This window comes from Lepidochelys olivacea (genome assembly GCF_965140295.1).
Source record: "Lepidochelys olivacea isolate rLepOli2 genome assembly, chromosome: 1".
NCBI classification, from domain to species: domain Eukaryota; kingdom Metazoa; phylum Chordata; order Testudines; family Cheloniidae; genus Lepidochelys; species Lepidochelys olivacea.
Genome location: NC_140411.1, coordinates 12,981,610 through 12,997,552, shown reverse-complemented (window position 1 = coordinate 12,997,552; position 15,943 = coordinate 12,981,610). Strand labels below are relative to the sequence as shown.

General features: G+C 41.9%; 1 protein-coding gene across 4 annotated transcripts in view; it reads right to left on the bottom strand.

The window, feature by feature from the left end:
- C2CD3 (C2 domain containing 3 centriole elongation regulator) overlaps window positions 1-15,943 on the bottom strand; it is a 92,064-nt gene that overhangs the window by 43,315 nt on the left and 32,806 nt on the right. For all 4 annotated transcript variants that reach the window (XM_084620152.1, XM_084620153.1, XM_084620154.1 and 1 more), the window contains 8 exons: window positions 14,863-15,046; window positions 13,482-13,665; window positions 12,004-12,176; window positions 7,493-7,616; window positions 5,929-6,197; window positions 4,541-4,630; window positions 2,812-3,432; window positions 1,146-1,472 (listed from right to left, as the gene is read on the bottom strand). In XM_084620152.1, the coding sequence (XP_084476278.1) occupies window positions 1,146-1,472; window positions 2,812-3,432; window positions 4,541-4,630; window positions 5,929-6,197; window positions 7,493-7,616; window positions 12,004-12,176; window positions 13,482-13,665; window positions 14,863-15,046 (1,972 nt within the window). The remainder of the gene's footprint in view (window positions 1-1,145; window positions 1,473-2,811; window positions 3,433-4,540; window positions 4,631-5,928; window positions 6,198-7,492; window positions 7,617-12,003; window positions 12,177-13,481; window positions 13,666-14,862; window positions 15,047-15,943) is intronic.

The following is a 15,943-nucleotide window of genomic DNA, read 5'->3' as shown; positions in this document are numbered from 1 at the left end:
TGGGCAATCATTTAAATTTATTCATCTACATTGTTACACAGTAGATTGTAACTGGACCATTTCTAGGAAAAACTTCAAAGCTTTAGCTAATCTGGGCCTTCCTGCACAGTCCTTCCTGGCAGTATTGCTTTTATTATTAATATTTATTGTTTGCATTCAGGTATTGCCTAGACCCTAAAGGCTCCAATCAGGATTAAGGGCCCACTGTGCTAAGTGCTAAACACACACATGCAAGGGGCCAAGATGTGGAGGAGTGAAGGTGCACTGGGATGTATGTGGAAATCTCAAGGGATTGATTCACTTCTTTTTCAACAAAAAGACCTTCATTTAGTACTGACTGCAGGTGGCAGGAATAGCAGACAGCTTAAAAAAAAATTAAAAAGCCAGCAAACGTGTCACCTTAGGAGCACACCAAGTGCTAAGTATAATCTCACTAAAATGGAATATTTTAAAATATGTTCAGAATTAACAGATTGGAAGATATATTAAAAAGTAATTATTGGTGCTCATCATCATGGTAACTGGGCATCTAAATATCATTCTCATTTAACAAAGTGGAAAACTGACACAAAATGACTTGCTCAAGGTTACCGTGAGTTCATTCTAATCTTTATAGATTCTTACATCACCCCTTATCACCACAGATTCTGGCAGTTCCCAGATTTCTAGTTTTGTGTCACTAGCTTAGTTCCAGAAATGAATAAGCTGAAAATTGCTAGTCTGAAAGAATGTCTTCTATTAACATTACCTAGAATTAAGGATGGGCAAATAGGCTGCTATTCGGATGAGCCTCTGACTCCAGAATTCAGTAGTCATTTCAACAAGTGTATTTTTTTAACATTACGCTGCTCGTTTACATTTTGCCCACGTCCATTGTGCATGGAGAATAGAAATAGAATGGGCAGGTTCACTTTCTGATGCTCATGAACTAACATGATGATGTAGTGGTATGGGGCTGCAGCTCTGCAGGGGAATATTTAAATCCAAATGAAAATTGTTCTGATTGAAATTCAAAACATAATGAAAACATTCCTGTTAATATTAAGTTTTGTAAAATCTCTTGGGAATTGCTTTTTTTAAAATTGCTGTAAAATAGCTGACAGTATCTTTTAAAAGAACATATATTTTGCAAGAAAATTTCTTACCTTTTAAACTTAAGTGCATTGCTCTTTCCACAAGGATAGTGACAGCAAATGTGTTTTCCAGATCCTTTGCGTTAATCTCCTCAGATGGTTTCACAACAGGGATTTCTGAGCTTGAGGAATTCAGTTTGTGATTGTTGCTTTTCAAGACTTGCTGGCCTGTGTCAGGAACCTTCTCTGTACCTTCATCTTCACTGTTACTGACATCTTCAGCACAGTCAAATCCATGAGCAGAATTAATATGAGCATGAGTAGAAGCAAGTGTAAGGTGAACTCGTACAGCAGCTCCTGACAGGTTTGAAGCATTGCGCCTGAACACTGGATAGATACCTGTAACAGGGTATTTACAAACAAAGAAAAGACAAAATTTAGTATCTTGGAAAGAGCGGTTATATTTCATGAAGACAAAAGTCTGTTTTCAGATCTGTGGGGTGGATCTCAAATCTGGTAATGTCATCTCTACACAAACAGATCCCCCAGGAGTTGTTAGTAACATCAGTCTGTAAAGGAAAAAAGCAATGGGCAACTCTAGAAAAGTTAATTTTTCATTTTCCCATGGACAGCTGAAATTAAGATATACTGAACTTTTCTCTCAACTTCATATGTGAATTGGAAACACTGCCTTTGGCATGATTTTGTGACCGTATCCAGGAAACAAAATTCAGATACAGCCTGTGCAGAGTTTTTATTCTGAGGGTTTTTTACCTGCAGTTTCTAGTTTTAACCACACCAGGTTCAAGCCTGGCCAAATGAGGATCAAATGACTTGTCTGGAACAGGGGTTCTCAACCTCTTTCTTTCTGAGCCCCCCCCCCCGCAACATGATAAAAAAACTCCCCGGCCCACCTGTGCCACAACAACTGGTTTTCTGCATATGAAAGCCAGGGCTGACATTAGGAGGTAGCAAGCAGGGAAATTGCCTGGGGCCCATGCCACAGGGGTCCCTGCGAATCTAAGTTGCTCAGGCTTTGGCTTCAGCCCCAGGTGGTGGGGCTCAGGGCCCCAGGTTTCAGCCTCATGCAGTGGGGCTTCGGCTTTCTGCCCTGGGCCCTAGCAAGTCTAACGCTGGCCCTGCTTGGAGGACCCCCTGAAACCTGCTCACGGGGGGCCTTGGACCCCTGGTTGAGAACCATTGGTCTAGAAGATCAGACTGCAAGTTGGTGGGTGACCTGGAATTGATATCATAGTGATGTATGAAATATAGAACCAGAACAGAATAGAATAGAAAACTCCAAGGGTTTTTCCAATTTTCTAGTCCTTTACTTTAACTACTAGCAGACAATACAGGTTTCTTGAGTGAACTCTAACCAGTGGCTCCTTTGCTGTGCTATTGTGCCTGATCATCATTAATACTAGTTCAGTGATTCAGATTCTAATGAGGAATCCTTCCTCAAGTCACTAACACTAATTCTTCACCCATTTATTGACCATCATTACCAAATTCTTCACCAGTATAACTCACTAAGCTTTGAACTTTGACGTAAGTGTTTTAACCTTGCTCATCTTTTCAAGAAAACAACATGAGCCAACAACACAGAAAGGACAAAACAAGGCTGCAACTGGTTTGCTTCAGACAACTACATATGGATGAGGTTAAACCAGCTAAAAAGTACATAAGGAAATGGAATAAAAGGAGGAATGAAGTGTAAGAATTTTCTTTATAGACTGACCACTGACTGTGAGTGTTCTCCTTGACCTCTGTCCAAGTGCTGCAAGGTCCACAAAAGCAGAGCCAATAAGGCGATCTGTATCAAGTGGTCTTTCAACGTTGTTTTCTTTCCCATAAGCCCGCCACACTTGGATTTCTAGCTTCTCCTCTCTGAAGTACCACAACAGTGCTTGGCTCCTTGTAAGTTCCATCTCTTTTGTTTTCTTAAACATCACTGTAACTTGTTTTTCATCTTCAGTTAATTTTGGCCTCTGAAGTAAAGTCAAAATAGCTTCCTGATCGTACAATTTATATCGGAGATAGCAGTAAGTGCTTTTATTTATGTGCATCTGGCCTGCAAGTAGCATGCAATGCACCGGTAACCACACTCTGGGGGTAGAAATGGTTACAGTGGCGGGATTTTTGCTCAGATGCCATTCGTCATCATCATCCATACTATCTTCATGGCTTTCCTCATGATTCCAGCCTAAAAGCTTAGCAGCCTCCAAAACTCGTTCTCTGTCACCATGATGAGCAAAAGTAATAGAAAGCTCCAGCCCTCCTACTATGTTTTCCATGATGTTTGTGCAATGAGAAAGCACCAAATCCTCAGGTAGGGTTACTGAGTACCATCCTGTAATACCTTCAACAGAACAACAGAGAGTAATCAGACTCAATCATTTCATTTTTGAGAAATGCAAATAGAAAAAGAGATTTTTTCCCTTCCGGATCACTGTTCCAGAACCAATACTTGGAAAAGTTTATTCCTCTTGAAAGCATTTGGTTCATATAAGTATTTGCCACCTGTCAAGGTTAAAAATGATCCGGCCTTAAAAATAATAATAAATAATAATAACAATAAAATAAAAAAAAATCACATGATCCGGATTACCATTTTACTTTATTTTCCACTTAATTAATGATATGGTTTTACAAGTGAATATCTCATGAAGATCTAGTCAATAAAGCTGGGATTCTTAACTTCCAGATGGAATATACAAACCAATTGTTTTTTAAACTCTTAAGGTTTGAGAAAGTGGTTGCTAAAATCATATTCAGACTGCAGTGTAAATAAACAAGATTATAATCATAATCTCTTGATTTCAAGGCCTGATAGTTTCCAACCTGTCAGTGCCAGAAGTGGTCATTTTACACTATGGAAATCTGGGAATCCAACCTGTTGTTTTCTCATTGTATGAGCGTTTGTTTATAGCTGTTGCATATCACATATCCCTGACTGAATATTGCAAGTTCTAGATTTTAGGCCAGTGTAGTTTTCAGTCCCTAGAATTGTTAATACATAGCACTTGCACCAAAAAATTCAGACAATTAATATTCACTGGGTCAGTTCACTGTAGGTGTGTATTTTTCCATTTTCTTCTTATGTCCTGCGCATACTTCTAGATAATAAGGGCTAATAGTGCACATCTGATGAGAAAGAAGCCAAAGAGCTGTGCAACACATATTCATAGTCTAATATAATAGCTATTCCCAACTTCAAGAATGAATCTCATTTTCACATGGGCTACCTCCTAGCAGATCATAGCATATCCCAGCAGATGATTTTCAATGAACTTCAGTTAAATGTGATTTTAATAAGGAATCTAATAAAAAAACCCTAATGCTTATGAGAGAACTTTGGCTTCAGAAAATAAGAAGCAAAACATGTAACCCACATAAGCAATACAGTATGTTACTACGGAAGTACTGTTTATATTGATAATGTCAGTAATATGGCATTTCCACTTTACCTGATCTTTTGATCAACAGGTCTTTGGTTGGCACCCTGACTGTTCCAAGCAGGTAGTCTCCTGATGTTTGAGTTTTCATTGAACCAGTGGCTATAGAATCAAAATCAAAGATATCCAGACACATCAAGCTGGGGTTGATTTAAAACATGCACAAGTAATTCATAAAACATTAATCTCCTAGTGAGAGCTATATCATTTTGTTAGAAGAGATCTAAGGTCATAACATTGGCATATACTTCCCTCCATGAAAAAAAGAAATGTGAAAGTCCACCGAGGAGGCACAACACATATTTGGTCAAACTCAGAGCGAAAAACGGTGGAGTAAATAACCACAGTTGTTGGAAATCCACAAGTAGTGCACTCTACTTATAGGATGTGTGCTCCAGCACTCTCGCGTTTTGGGAGCATTCTAAGGAGTACTTCCACTACCAACGTGCTCTAAAATAAGCATCAAAGAGCTATTGTACTGTCCACAGAGTAACTGAGTAGCTTACTCGTGCCAACAGTTGAGTTTTTTTGCCTATCACTGAAGACTGATATCTTTAATTAAATTGTATTATTAGAATATTCTACAACATAATGCTATAAAAAGCTTGAAGAGGTCTCCGCTGTCTATGGAGACAACAGGAAAAGTTGCCATCATAAAATTGCATGCTATTTTTGAGATACTAGTGCCTTAATGCAGTCGGAGGAAAACAATCAATTAATCCGTTTAAATAAGATGTAAACAATGACACTTAATACCACTTTCAAAACATATCTTCCATTTTTAGAAATAATCTGTAACCTTCTTTACAAAAAGTTACCATTTCAGGCTGTGATCTCATCACATTTCAATCTAAGCAAGGTCAGGCAATGTCATTAGTTCAGTGGAAGACCTCCAGGGGAAACCCAGGGGGCTGCAGGAAATAAAACTGATGTTTCAGGAGGAATGCGGTGTTGTTGTAGCTGTGTTGATCCCAGGATATTAGAGAGACACGGTGTGGGGGGGTAATATCATTGCGGGACTTTAAGCAAGTCACTTAATTTCCTTCTCTTGTTTCCTCATCTGTAAAATGCGGGTAACAAGGCTAACGTGCCTTTGTAATGGGTCCTGAAATCCTCATATGAAAGGTGCTATGTAAGTGCAGGCAGCATCACTACTCTATTACCTTCTTTTGGATGAGATGTAAAATTGACATCCCGACCACTTGTGGTCACTGAAAATCCCCTTGAAAACCAGCTGTAGCCCCAAGGGCTTGGCCAAAGTATAAGTGGAATAAATACATTTACCTAAACTTCAGTTACACAGTGAATATTCACTGTGTGTCCTATATCTGAGAAGTTAATGTCAATAACACCATTACCAATAGCCACCTAGGATTCCTACTCATTTGTGTTTTGCTTACCTGACTTGATGCTCTGGTGGTAGATGCAGAAGACTATCTGTGCAGATTGCAAGAGCTCCCCCAGACAACATGCTTCTCCGCTGCTTCTCTGGACGACGAGGTTACAAGGGAACTCAGTGTGGTGATCAAACTCCGGGCAGAAAGTCCGAGCCACAGCTCGGGTGGTACGCTTCTCCCCCTCAGGTAGGAAGGAGAGGTGCAGAGACACATAGGCATTAACTCCCACTTCTGCACTGGATTGAAGTGAAGGGTTCTTTTCGGCCACAGCTCTTCAAGTAATAAGGAAAAAAAAGAGAGGGAGACGCACCAGGTAATCTAGTTAGAAGTACATATGTATGCCACCAAAATGAATGGGTTTTTAACCCCTAGCTGAACAACGATAAGAACAAAACAGTGGATTCAATATGTGCTCTCAGGTCTTGTTTACACAGAGACTTTTTGGGAATCTCCCAGCCTTGATCTAGCACTGTAGCAACTCCATCAGTGCTAGTAAAGGCAGGAATTCTAGGGTAGACTGGCTGCTGATAATTTTCAGCTCTTTTTTATCTCGACCTACTATGATCAGTAATGAAATGGCGGCCAAAACTGCTGTGGCCTGTCTATACTAGTGCCCCTACCATTGTTCACACCAGTGACTACAGCAGGAATGTGGGTACTCAGTGCCTAAAATCAGGTCCACGAGCGCTACCAGAACATCCCCTTTTGTAAAGGGGGCAGCAGGAACACTCCTCAGAGCAGCTGCTCCAGAAGGAAGCAAAGAGCAAGACCAAAACTCTTTTTAGACTTTGATTAGCTGATCCAAAGCTCACTGAAGTCAAAGGGAGTCTGTCCAATGGCTTTGAATCAGGGCCTGATTGAGGAGCCCATCAGTGCTGCTCAGAGAACAGGCCAAAGGACATTGCTCAGGAATGCTGGGAACCACTCTTGTCCTTAAAGAGCTGACTACTCTGTTTTAACCCTTCCTTATATAATTCACTAAGACTGCTGAGACTAACCTTCAAGCAATTTAGTTCTCTTAAAGTAGCATTCCTTTAAAAAAGAATGTTCAGTTTACTAATTAATTTAGTTTATGTGCCGTCGTGCAAAATCCCAATCAACGAGAAGAGGATCCAAAGCACAAAGGTTGGCACAACCTCTTTTCCCTTTAATACAAAGTCTTTTATACTGGAAAAACCGTGGCTGAATTTAGCTCTGCTCAGTAAAATGAGGGGCCAAAAGGAATGGCTAGAGCCACATCTGTTATAGGCAGGTATTGTACAAGCTTCCTCCCTAGCCCAGCTTTGCTAATGCACCAAAGTCTTGAACTACACCACTGCCTGTTATTTCAGTTCCAGGCCTCTCTTAAGCAAACTGTACTAAACTCTCCAGTGGTTTGGTGGACAAAAATAGCCGCTGATGTTCTTTTCATAGTTATCTTCACTTCTGAACTGAACAAGATTTGAATCTAGATCTCCACAGATGAAAGGTTCACAAATGACAATTTGTTCCACCACCATGGCACGCTATCCCCCTCACCCCCAAAAGTTATGTTAAGAGAAAATCTTGTCTTAGAATTAGATATTACCTGGCTGCTGCTTGCAAACCAGCTGCTCTGTGTATTTGTACAGAAATAGAAATGGCTCGAGCAGCTATTACTCCCCCTGCTGTTTTTAGTGAATGTCTGTACCTCACACTCACATCAAGCAAGCCTGGATTTAAAAAAAAAAAAAGAAAAGAAAAGAAAGAAAAACATCCATCTATTTTTTTTTTTTAAATTACAGCCAAGGTTAACCAAGATTTATTCTATTAACGTAAATAATTTCATACCAAAAAAAATCTATGAAAAGGCAGCATTATTGTTGCATAGTTAAGAATGAAAATAAGTCAGGATTGAATGTCTAGATGCACTTTAGTTCAACCACCAGTTATTGCCTTGATACAGAAGTTACCGCATGAAATTCTACGGCCTGTGTTATGCAGGAGGTCCATCTAGATAATCCTAACGGCTCCTTCTGACCTTCCAATGTATGAATCTATAAAATGAAAGTTAAGGTTGCAGCTGCACAACCTTAACTCTGCCCTTTTGTGTGAATTCGTTATGATTCAGTCCTCACTTAGAATCACAGAATATCAGGGTTGGAAGGGACCTCAGGAGATCATCTAGTCCAAGCCCTGCTCAAAGCAGTACCAATCCCCAATTTTTGCCCCAGATCCCTAAATGGTCCCCTCAAGGGTTGAACTCGTAACCCTGGGTTTAGCAAGGCAATGCTCAAACCACTGAGCTATCCCTCCCCCACTACTTATATAATACCAAGATGTTGTGATTATATCAGACAGTTGCTTACAAACAGGGGGATGGGAGTAAAATGAAATATAAAATCCTCTGAAGATTTTAACATCTACAATACTCTCAAAGTTATCAGATTCCCTTTTGCCAATGCAAGTATATGTTCTACAAGAAGCTCACTCCGCCATACCAGCAAACGTCTGTTTTTTTTCTCCTTGGTCACTCCCTCCAAGAATCCCTCTCCTTTATTCTTGTGGTTTACTCCTCTCAGATTCCATGTCACAACTGTGACATTGCACTCCATATTCTTTATGGAAATATTCTTATGATGTGGACATGACATAACTGAGATGTACTTTATGCAAGATGGGTCTTGTAAGACATCATTGGAAAGGTTACAATTTACTGAATGTGATTATCCAATTTGTATGCATGTATCATTTCTGTATCTAAAGCTAGGAATCATAGGCGTGTGTACGAGGTGTGCCCTGGCACACCCTAATACAGGGGTTGGCAAGCTCTTCCTGCCTGGCCTGTCTGAGCTCCTGGCCAGGTAGGCTCCCACCCCCGGCCCCGCCTTCCCCCATCCCCCGCCGCCTCAGTGTGCCACGTCCAGGAGTGGCCCTGGACAGCGCTGCAGCGGCACGGCTCCGGCGGGACCTGAGCTCCTGCTGCCTGGAGCCATGTGGTAAGGGGGTGGGGCTGTGAGCTCTGGTGGGCCAAACGGCAGGAGCTCAGGTCCTGACGGAGCCATGCAGCTGCAGCGCTGTCCAGGGCTGCTCCTAGACACAGCGTGCCGAGACTCCAGAAGAGGGGGAGGCGGGGGTAAGCAGCATGGTAACGGGGGCTTGGATAAGGGGCAGGGAGCCCCGGAGATAGTCAGGGGACAGGGAGCAGGGGTGGATGGGGCAGAGGTTCGGGGGGGGGGGGGCGGTCAGGGGACGGGGAATGGGGGGTTGGATCGTGGGAGTTCCAGGGGTCTGTCAGGAGGCACGGGGATGGACAGGGCTTGGGGCAGTCATGGGACAGGGAGCGGGGGGGGGTTGGTAGGGGGTGGCATCCTGGGGTGGTGGTTGGGGGGATCTGGGGGGTGTGTGCGGTCAGGGGACAAGGAGCTGGATGGGTCGGGGATTCTGAGGGGGGCAGTCGGGGGGCAGGAAGTGGGTGGGGGTCAGATGGGGGCAGGGCCAAACTGTTTGGGGAAGCACAGCCTTCCCTACCTGGCCCTTCATACAATTTTGGAACCTCGATGTGGCCCTCAGGCCAAAAAGTTTGCCCATGCCTGCCCTAATGTCTCAAAAAAAAAAAAAAAAAAAAAAGTGGCTTTGCGTTTTAATTTAATCACATGATACACTCTACATAGAAAGCCCGCGCTCGCTCGCCACATGCATCCCCACTACTGCGGCACTGCATTACCATTGGTCCTCCCCTCCCCTCCCCTCCGACTACTATTCTGGAAAATTCTTTGACCTATATAAGCGACCGCATCAGGTGTGCCCAGCGTAGCGTCTACAGGGTTTGTAATCTTTGTCGCGTGTACTCTACTGAAATAGCATGACAAGCCCGTGGCTTTACGTTTTAATTCAATCGTATGATACCCCCTTTTAAAATATGGATCGGTTCGTTGTTAAGATAAGAAAAGGAGCAGACAAGCTGTTCATGTGAAAGAGCCTTTTCGAAACTAGCATATGTAAAAAACAATGTCCCAACAGCGCCTCGACTCACTCATGATTTTGTACATTGAACGAGAACTGGCTTCGTCAGTTAATTACAAGATGTGATTGAGGAATTTAAGTCCATAACACCTGGTGAGCGACATCTCATTCTCTAGGACAGGAAGATGAAGAAACCTTAATCTGTTTTGGTCAATTTGGGTTAGCTTATTATCTGGTTAAAGATAAAGATCATGAAAATTGACTGTATCTTTGTATATGCCTGGTTATCACTACAGCAAAAATTTGGTATTTTGTGTCTCATTTTTTAAGTAAAGTTTAGTTGTTAATTTAAAAAAAAATTAAGTTTAGTTAAGTTTTAGTTTCTTTAGTTTGTTTGATGAAAAAAAATAATGTCCTTTATGATTGAGTATTCAATAAATGTTCGCCTTTAAAAAAAAAAAATTCCCTGGGTGCACACCCTAAATGAAATGTGCTGCGCACGCCTATGCTAGGAATACGGACTGTGTAACAATCACAACTGGGTGTGTATTGGGAAGACACCCACCAGATGACAGGCCATCAAATTTGATGAGCCATCAGGAAGGGACAACAAAACCATGAAGATCTCTCTCCCTCCTGGGAAGTGTCCGGGGATGTAACTGTGACACTGGTAGGTCAGGTGGTCTTGTCACCAGATACTAAACATTATCTGGGACTTCTTGTAACTTCCCACTGGGCGAGAGGGAGAGACAGAGAGAGGAAAAAAAAAAAGTTTGGGAAACAATGGATTCCCGCCTTATGTAAATCCTATTTAAGGGTGGGGAAGAAGGCAAACAGGACTCCTCCTCTCCAGGGCCTGTCTGCCCAAGAAGAAAGACTGCTAAAGGCGAGGGGTCCATACTGAGACAGGGATCCAGTCTGAAGAGAAATATAACTGGAACTCTGAACCACAGAAACTTTGCAACTTGTCTAAAATAACATTTAGGATAAGAGATTACATTTTGTAACCTGTTTCTTAAGTATATTGAGCTTAGCTTGAGTATTCTGTTTTATTTGCTCAGTAATCTGCTTTGTTCTGTCTAGTATCAGACAGGTAGCTGTGTTAGTCTGTATCCACAAAAACAATGAGGAGTTTGGTGGCACCTTAAAGACTAACAGATTTATTTGGGCATAAGCTTTCATGGGTAAAAAGCCCATTTTTACCCACGAAATCTTTTGCCCAAATAAATCTGTTAGCCTTTAAGGTGCCACCGGACTCCACGTTGTTTTTGTTCTGTCTGTTATCTCTTATATTCACTTAAAATTCACCTTTAGTAGTTAATAAGCTTATTTCTTGTTTATAATATAACCCTGTGTGTATAATTCATAATTGAAGGGGGGGGATAAGAGGCTGTGCATACCTTCCTCCACACTGAGGGAGGAAGCGGATTTCACAATAAATCTTTGGGTCTGCACCCCAAGGGAGATGGACAGCTGAGTGTGGGGGCAAGACCCTTAAGCTGAGCCTTCACAGAACTTATCTCAGTGTTTCATTCTGCAGTTTGGTGTGGCCCTGTCTGTGTGCTGGAGGAGGCTTAATAGAATTGCTTGGCTCAGCAAGACAGGTAAAAAGGGTACCCAGGCTGGCATAATAGACAGGCTCAGTGGTATCTCAGAACATCAAGTGGAATCCTGAGGGGGGGCAACCCATCACAACAACCACTTTTGTTCTGACTGAAGATTCCTAAAAGGATTTCCCTAAAAGTCTCTTCAGTGCTACTTTTGCATCATCTAGAAGAACCTCTGCAGGGTAGACAGGCTCCTTCCTGCTCCGCAGGCTAAGCATGTTGCTTCAATTCTCTCCTCCCTTCTGGTCTGAGAAGTGGGAGACCAAACTGGAGACTCTCATGTGGCAGTGAGACGTGGTAGGCCCGAGGCTGGCTCATTCAAACAGTTTTCTAGTAAGTAAATACAATATAAGCCCAACCCTACACCCACTGAAGTCAGTGGAAGTTTTATCATTGATTTCCAACAGTGAGTTTTGACATCTTGGACTGGTAGGACCAACATGCTGGATTATTATTAGGCTTCAATCAAGGTGAGTTTCTCTTGTTCTCCTTGGCAGTGGATACACACACTTCACTTTTTAAAAGAAAAAAGACTGTCTTCACTTACCTGAGGATCGTGGACGAAGTTCTTCTGAGCATTCGGTTCTTGGGACTAAAGGAAGAGTAAAGGTCTGTATCCCTACTTCTTCACGGTGTTGCATTGTTACCATGGCACACAGGCGAGACAACGGCAAGATCCCTTTTGCAACCATCTGATCTCTAACATTAGGATAATAGTACCTGCAGAAGACACACAGATGCATCAACCATGACGTTTTGGACAAGCTGTAGTGATTACTGGCTCTCAAGATTGAATACTGGTCAGCTTTAATTCACACATCTTGAGATACTTTCCTACATTTATAGAAACCCACACAACGGCAATTTTCCAAAAAGGTGAATAGTCTGAATACTTCAGAGATGATCGTTCTACAGCTGTATTGATGTGACAGGTACAGAAGGTCACCTATCAATATTGCAACTAGAAACTGGCATCTAAAAGAAAACAAGGGAAGGGACTAGCACAAAATAGACCAAACAATAAAATGTAAATGTATGTAAATTACTAAGAGAGCCTGATGCAGGACAATGAAAAAGGATTTAAAAATCAGTAACAATACCATGAAGTTTATTCTCGGAGCACCGGTTTACCAACAATAAAGAAGATTTGAAAATAATGACTAGACAGTTCTTAACTGTGCTCTACAGCTATGAATTACAGTTTTAAAGCCAATGCATTCCATTTAGTGAATAATGATTAAATCAGGAGAAAGGTAACCACATACACACACTTAACTGTGCTTTCAGTGTGAGTAGGGCCTACCAAATTCATGGTCCACTTCGGTCAATTTCACAGTCATAGGATTTTAAAAATTATAAATTTCATGGATTTCAGCTATTTAAATCTGAAATTTCATGGTGGTGTAATTGTAGGGGTCCTTACCAAAAAAGGAGGTGTGGGGGGGATGGGGGAGGAGGGGTGCAAGGTTATTTTGGGGGGGTTGCGGTACTTGGCTCTAACACACACTCAGTTGGCTCACAAGAGACCTGAGTTTGCTGCAGCAAAGCTTATGTATTAGCCAAGCATTTTCTTCAGACTGTGATGAGCAGTAGAGGGTCATACAGCTTGTGAGATATACAGAAGACAAAACTCACCATATGCAAACATTCACACCATATTCTCCTAAAAACCAGTGGCTCACAGTGGAAAGAAACAATAAAATAGCAGCATAAAACACCACATACTGCCACTTTATTAAGAAATGGAACCTATGGACACATGGATTATTTAAACCCAACGAACAGATCATTAAACTAGTTATAAAGCGAAAGTAAAATTTCCCAGTGATGTCAAAGAGAGTCAGGTGATCTGTGTCTCTGGAAAAAAATCAGATAAAAAAATCTCTCTGTAAACAGGTTTCAGAGGAACAAAATGCATACGCCATAGAGACATCACTAACTTACTGCTTGACAAGAGAATTTCACTGTTTGTCACTCCTCTAGTTTGTTTTCTGAGCTGTGAGGAAATGGATCTTTATTCTGTACCTGCACCAGATTTCAAATTGGATTCCTCCTCCTCCTGCTAATCCTTGTGGAGAGAATGCACTGAGCAGGAGCCTCTGTACTGGGACATCAGCAGGTAACAACAGGGAATGATGATGCTCATCATTAAAAATGGGATCAGGGATGCACAAAGTAGTCGCTGAGCGGAAAGGCTTTAACCTAATTCCTACAAAGTCAAACAAAGCCAGTTAAATATTTGATCCCAACTTTATATATCCAAGGAACGAGATGGCAAGCACTCAGATTGTAATCTGAAAACAACCTCATGTGACTTTGCTTAAAAGCTCATTGTCCAAACTCTCTCCCCATGGAACTCTCAAAAGAAACACCTGAATGCTACAGAATGTAGTGCTGGTGATTCAAAAGTAGCACTGAACTAATTCCACAGCAATTGTTCTTCAGTGTGCTGCAGGAAGTGCTGTGTTTTGGATGAGATAGAAATCAGAGGTACAAAGCACTAATAACCCTAAACCTCTGACTGCCAGAAGCATTAGCCCATGGCTCTTTTAGCAAGAAAAAGAGAGATTAACCCAGGTATCCTGTCCCAATTTCCCCTTAAGGAATTATCTATACTTAAAATTCCCCTGCAGTTTCAACTGCATATATCATTCAGTCCTAAGACTTTGTATAGTGTTCCAGTTAAAGCAAGTGCCAGATTTCACTTCTGCAGCAGCTGAAATAAGCCCTATATAGTCTAAAGAAAAGGAGTACTTGTGGCACCTTCGAGACTAACCAATTTATTTGAGCATAAGCTTTCGTGAGCTACAGCTCACTTCATCGGATGCATATGCATCCGATGCATATGAGTATGCATCCGATGAAGTGAGCTGTAGCTCACGAAAGCTTATGCTCAAATAAATTGGTTAGTCTCTAAGGTGCCACAAGTACTCCTTTTCTTTTTGCGAATACAAACTAACACGGCTGTTACTCTGAAACCTATATAGTCTGTAAGTAAGTCAGCTTATGAACTGTTTCCTACAAAGTCTTATGCACGTGAAGTCTGGATTACTCACAGTGTGTAAAGTTAAGCATATGCTTATATCTTTGCAGGATTGAGGTCAAAATTTGTAAAGTGCTTTCGGATCTTTAGGTGAAAGGTGCTAAAATCAACGGACGTAGGACCCGATACCTTTTATTGAAAATCAATGGGAGTCTTACCATCTACCTCAAAGGGTGCAGCTTTTAGTTTGTTGAACTGACCCAAAGCTAGCTGTACATTGGCTTTCTGCTGTGTAAAGAAAGCACTAGTCATATCAGGGAAGCACAGAGATACAGACACTGTACCTAGGAAGCTAGAACAGAAATAAACAACACTTAGCTAAAGCAATGCTTTAAACAATGTCCTATCCCAAAGCAAACTTACCGTTTTCATATAATTCAGTCCCTTGTAACACACTGGAGTCAGGCTCCTGAACTGGAAAATAGTACTGCACGTAACAGTCAGCCTCTCCCCAGACTGTGGACTGTAGGGGAGTGAGCCCTTTAACATTCTCCACATGAATCTCAAATACATGCTCCATCAGTCCTTCCACTTCTCTCTCCAACTGCTAAATAAGATAAAGGGAATTTTTGTGAACAAGACCAGCACCTCTGGCGATAGAGTACAAGAGCTACATTCCTAAAGGAATGAAGATGAGGTTCATCACCCTGACACTGAAATTGCATTAAGTCATTTCCTCTATAATTTATATAAACATTTAAAACATGGTAGCAACTTTTGTTTAGAAAATGAGAAACACCCCTTCCTCCCAATTCTAACTGTTCATACAAGTCTTTCCCAAACTTGGGGCGAGTCCCCTGGGAGAATACCAGACTTGTGTTAGGTGCACATGGTGCAGAGGGTCAGGGCTTAGACATTATAATGATGGACAATATAGACAATTCTAATCTAGATGGAAGCAGTGGTGATGTAGGAGAGGGTCAGCACTGGTATGGGGGGAAGCTATATGACCCTGGATCTGCTCTGATTTCATGCTGTTGTGGGCAGCTTCTTTAAGTTCTCCTTCCCTCCCTGCTCCTGAGGCACATGGTCCATAAGACAGCTGGACAAAGCATCATACATAGAGGGCTACAGGCTCAAAATAGCAGGTCACCAGCCCAGGTTGCATGTGTCTCCTCTCAGAACACAGTTCAGCTGCAAGAGTCCATGACCAGGCCTTAGAGAACCACCAATGGACACAAAAATATGGTTTTCTGGTAGTGAGCGGGCTTGGCTTGTTTAGCCTAACTAAAAGAAGGTTGAGGGGAGATATGGATCATAGAATCATAGAATATCATGGAAGGGACCTCAGGAAGTCATCTAGGCCAACCCCCTGATCAAAGCAGGACCGATCCCCGACTAAATTATCCCAGGCAGGGCTTTGTCAAGCCTGACCTTAAAAACTTCTAGGGAAGGAGATTCCACCACCTCCCTAGGTAATGCATTCCAGTGTTTCACCACCCTC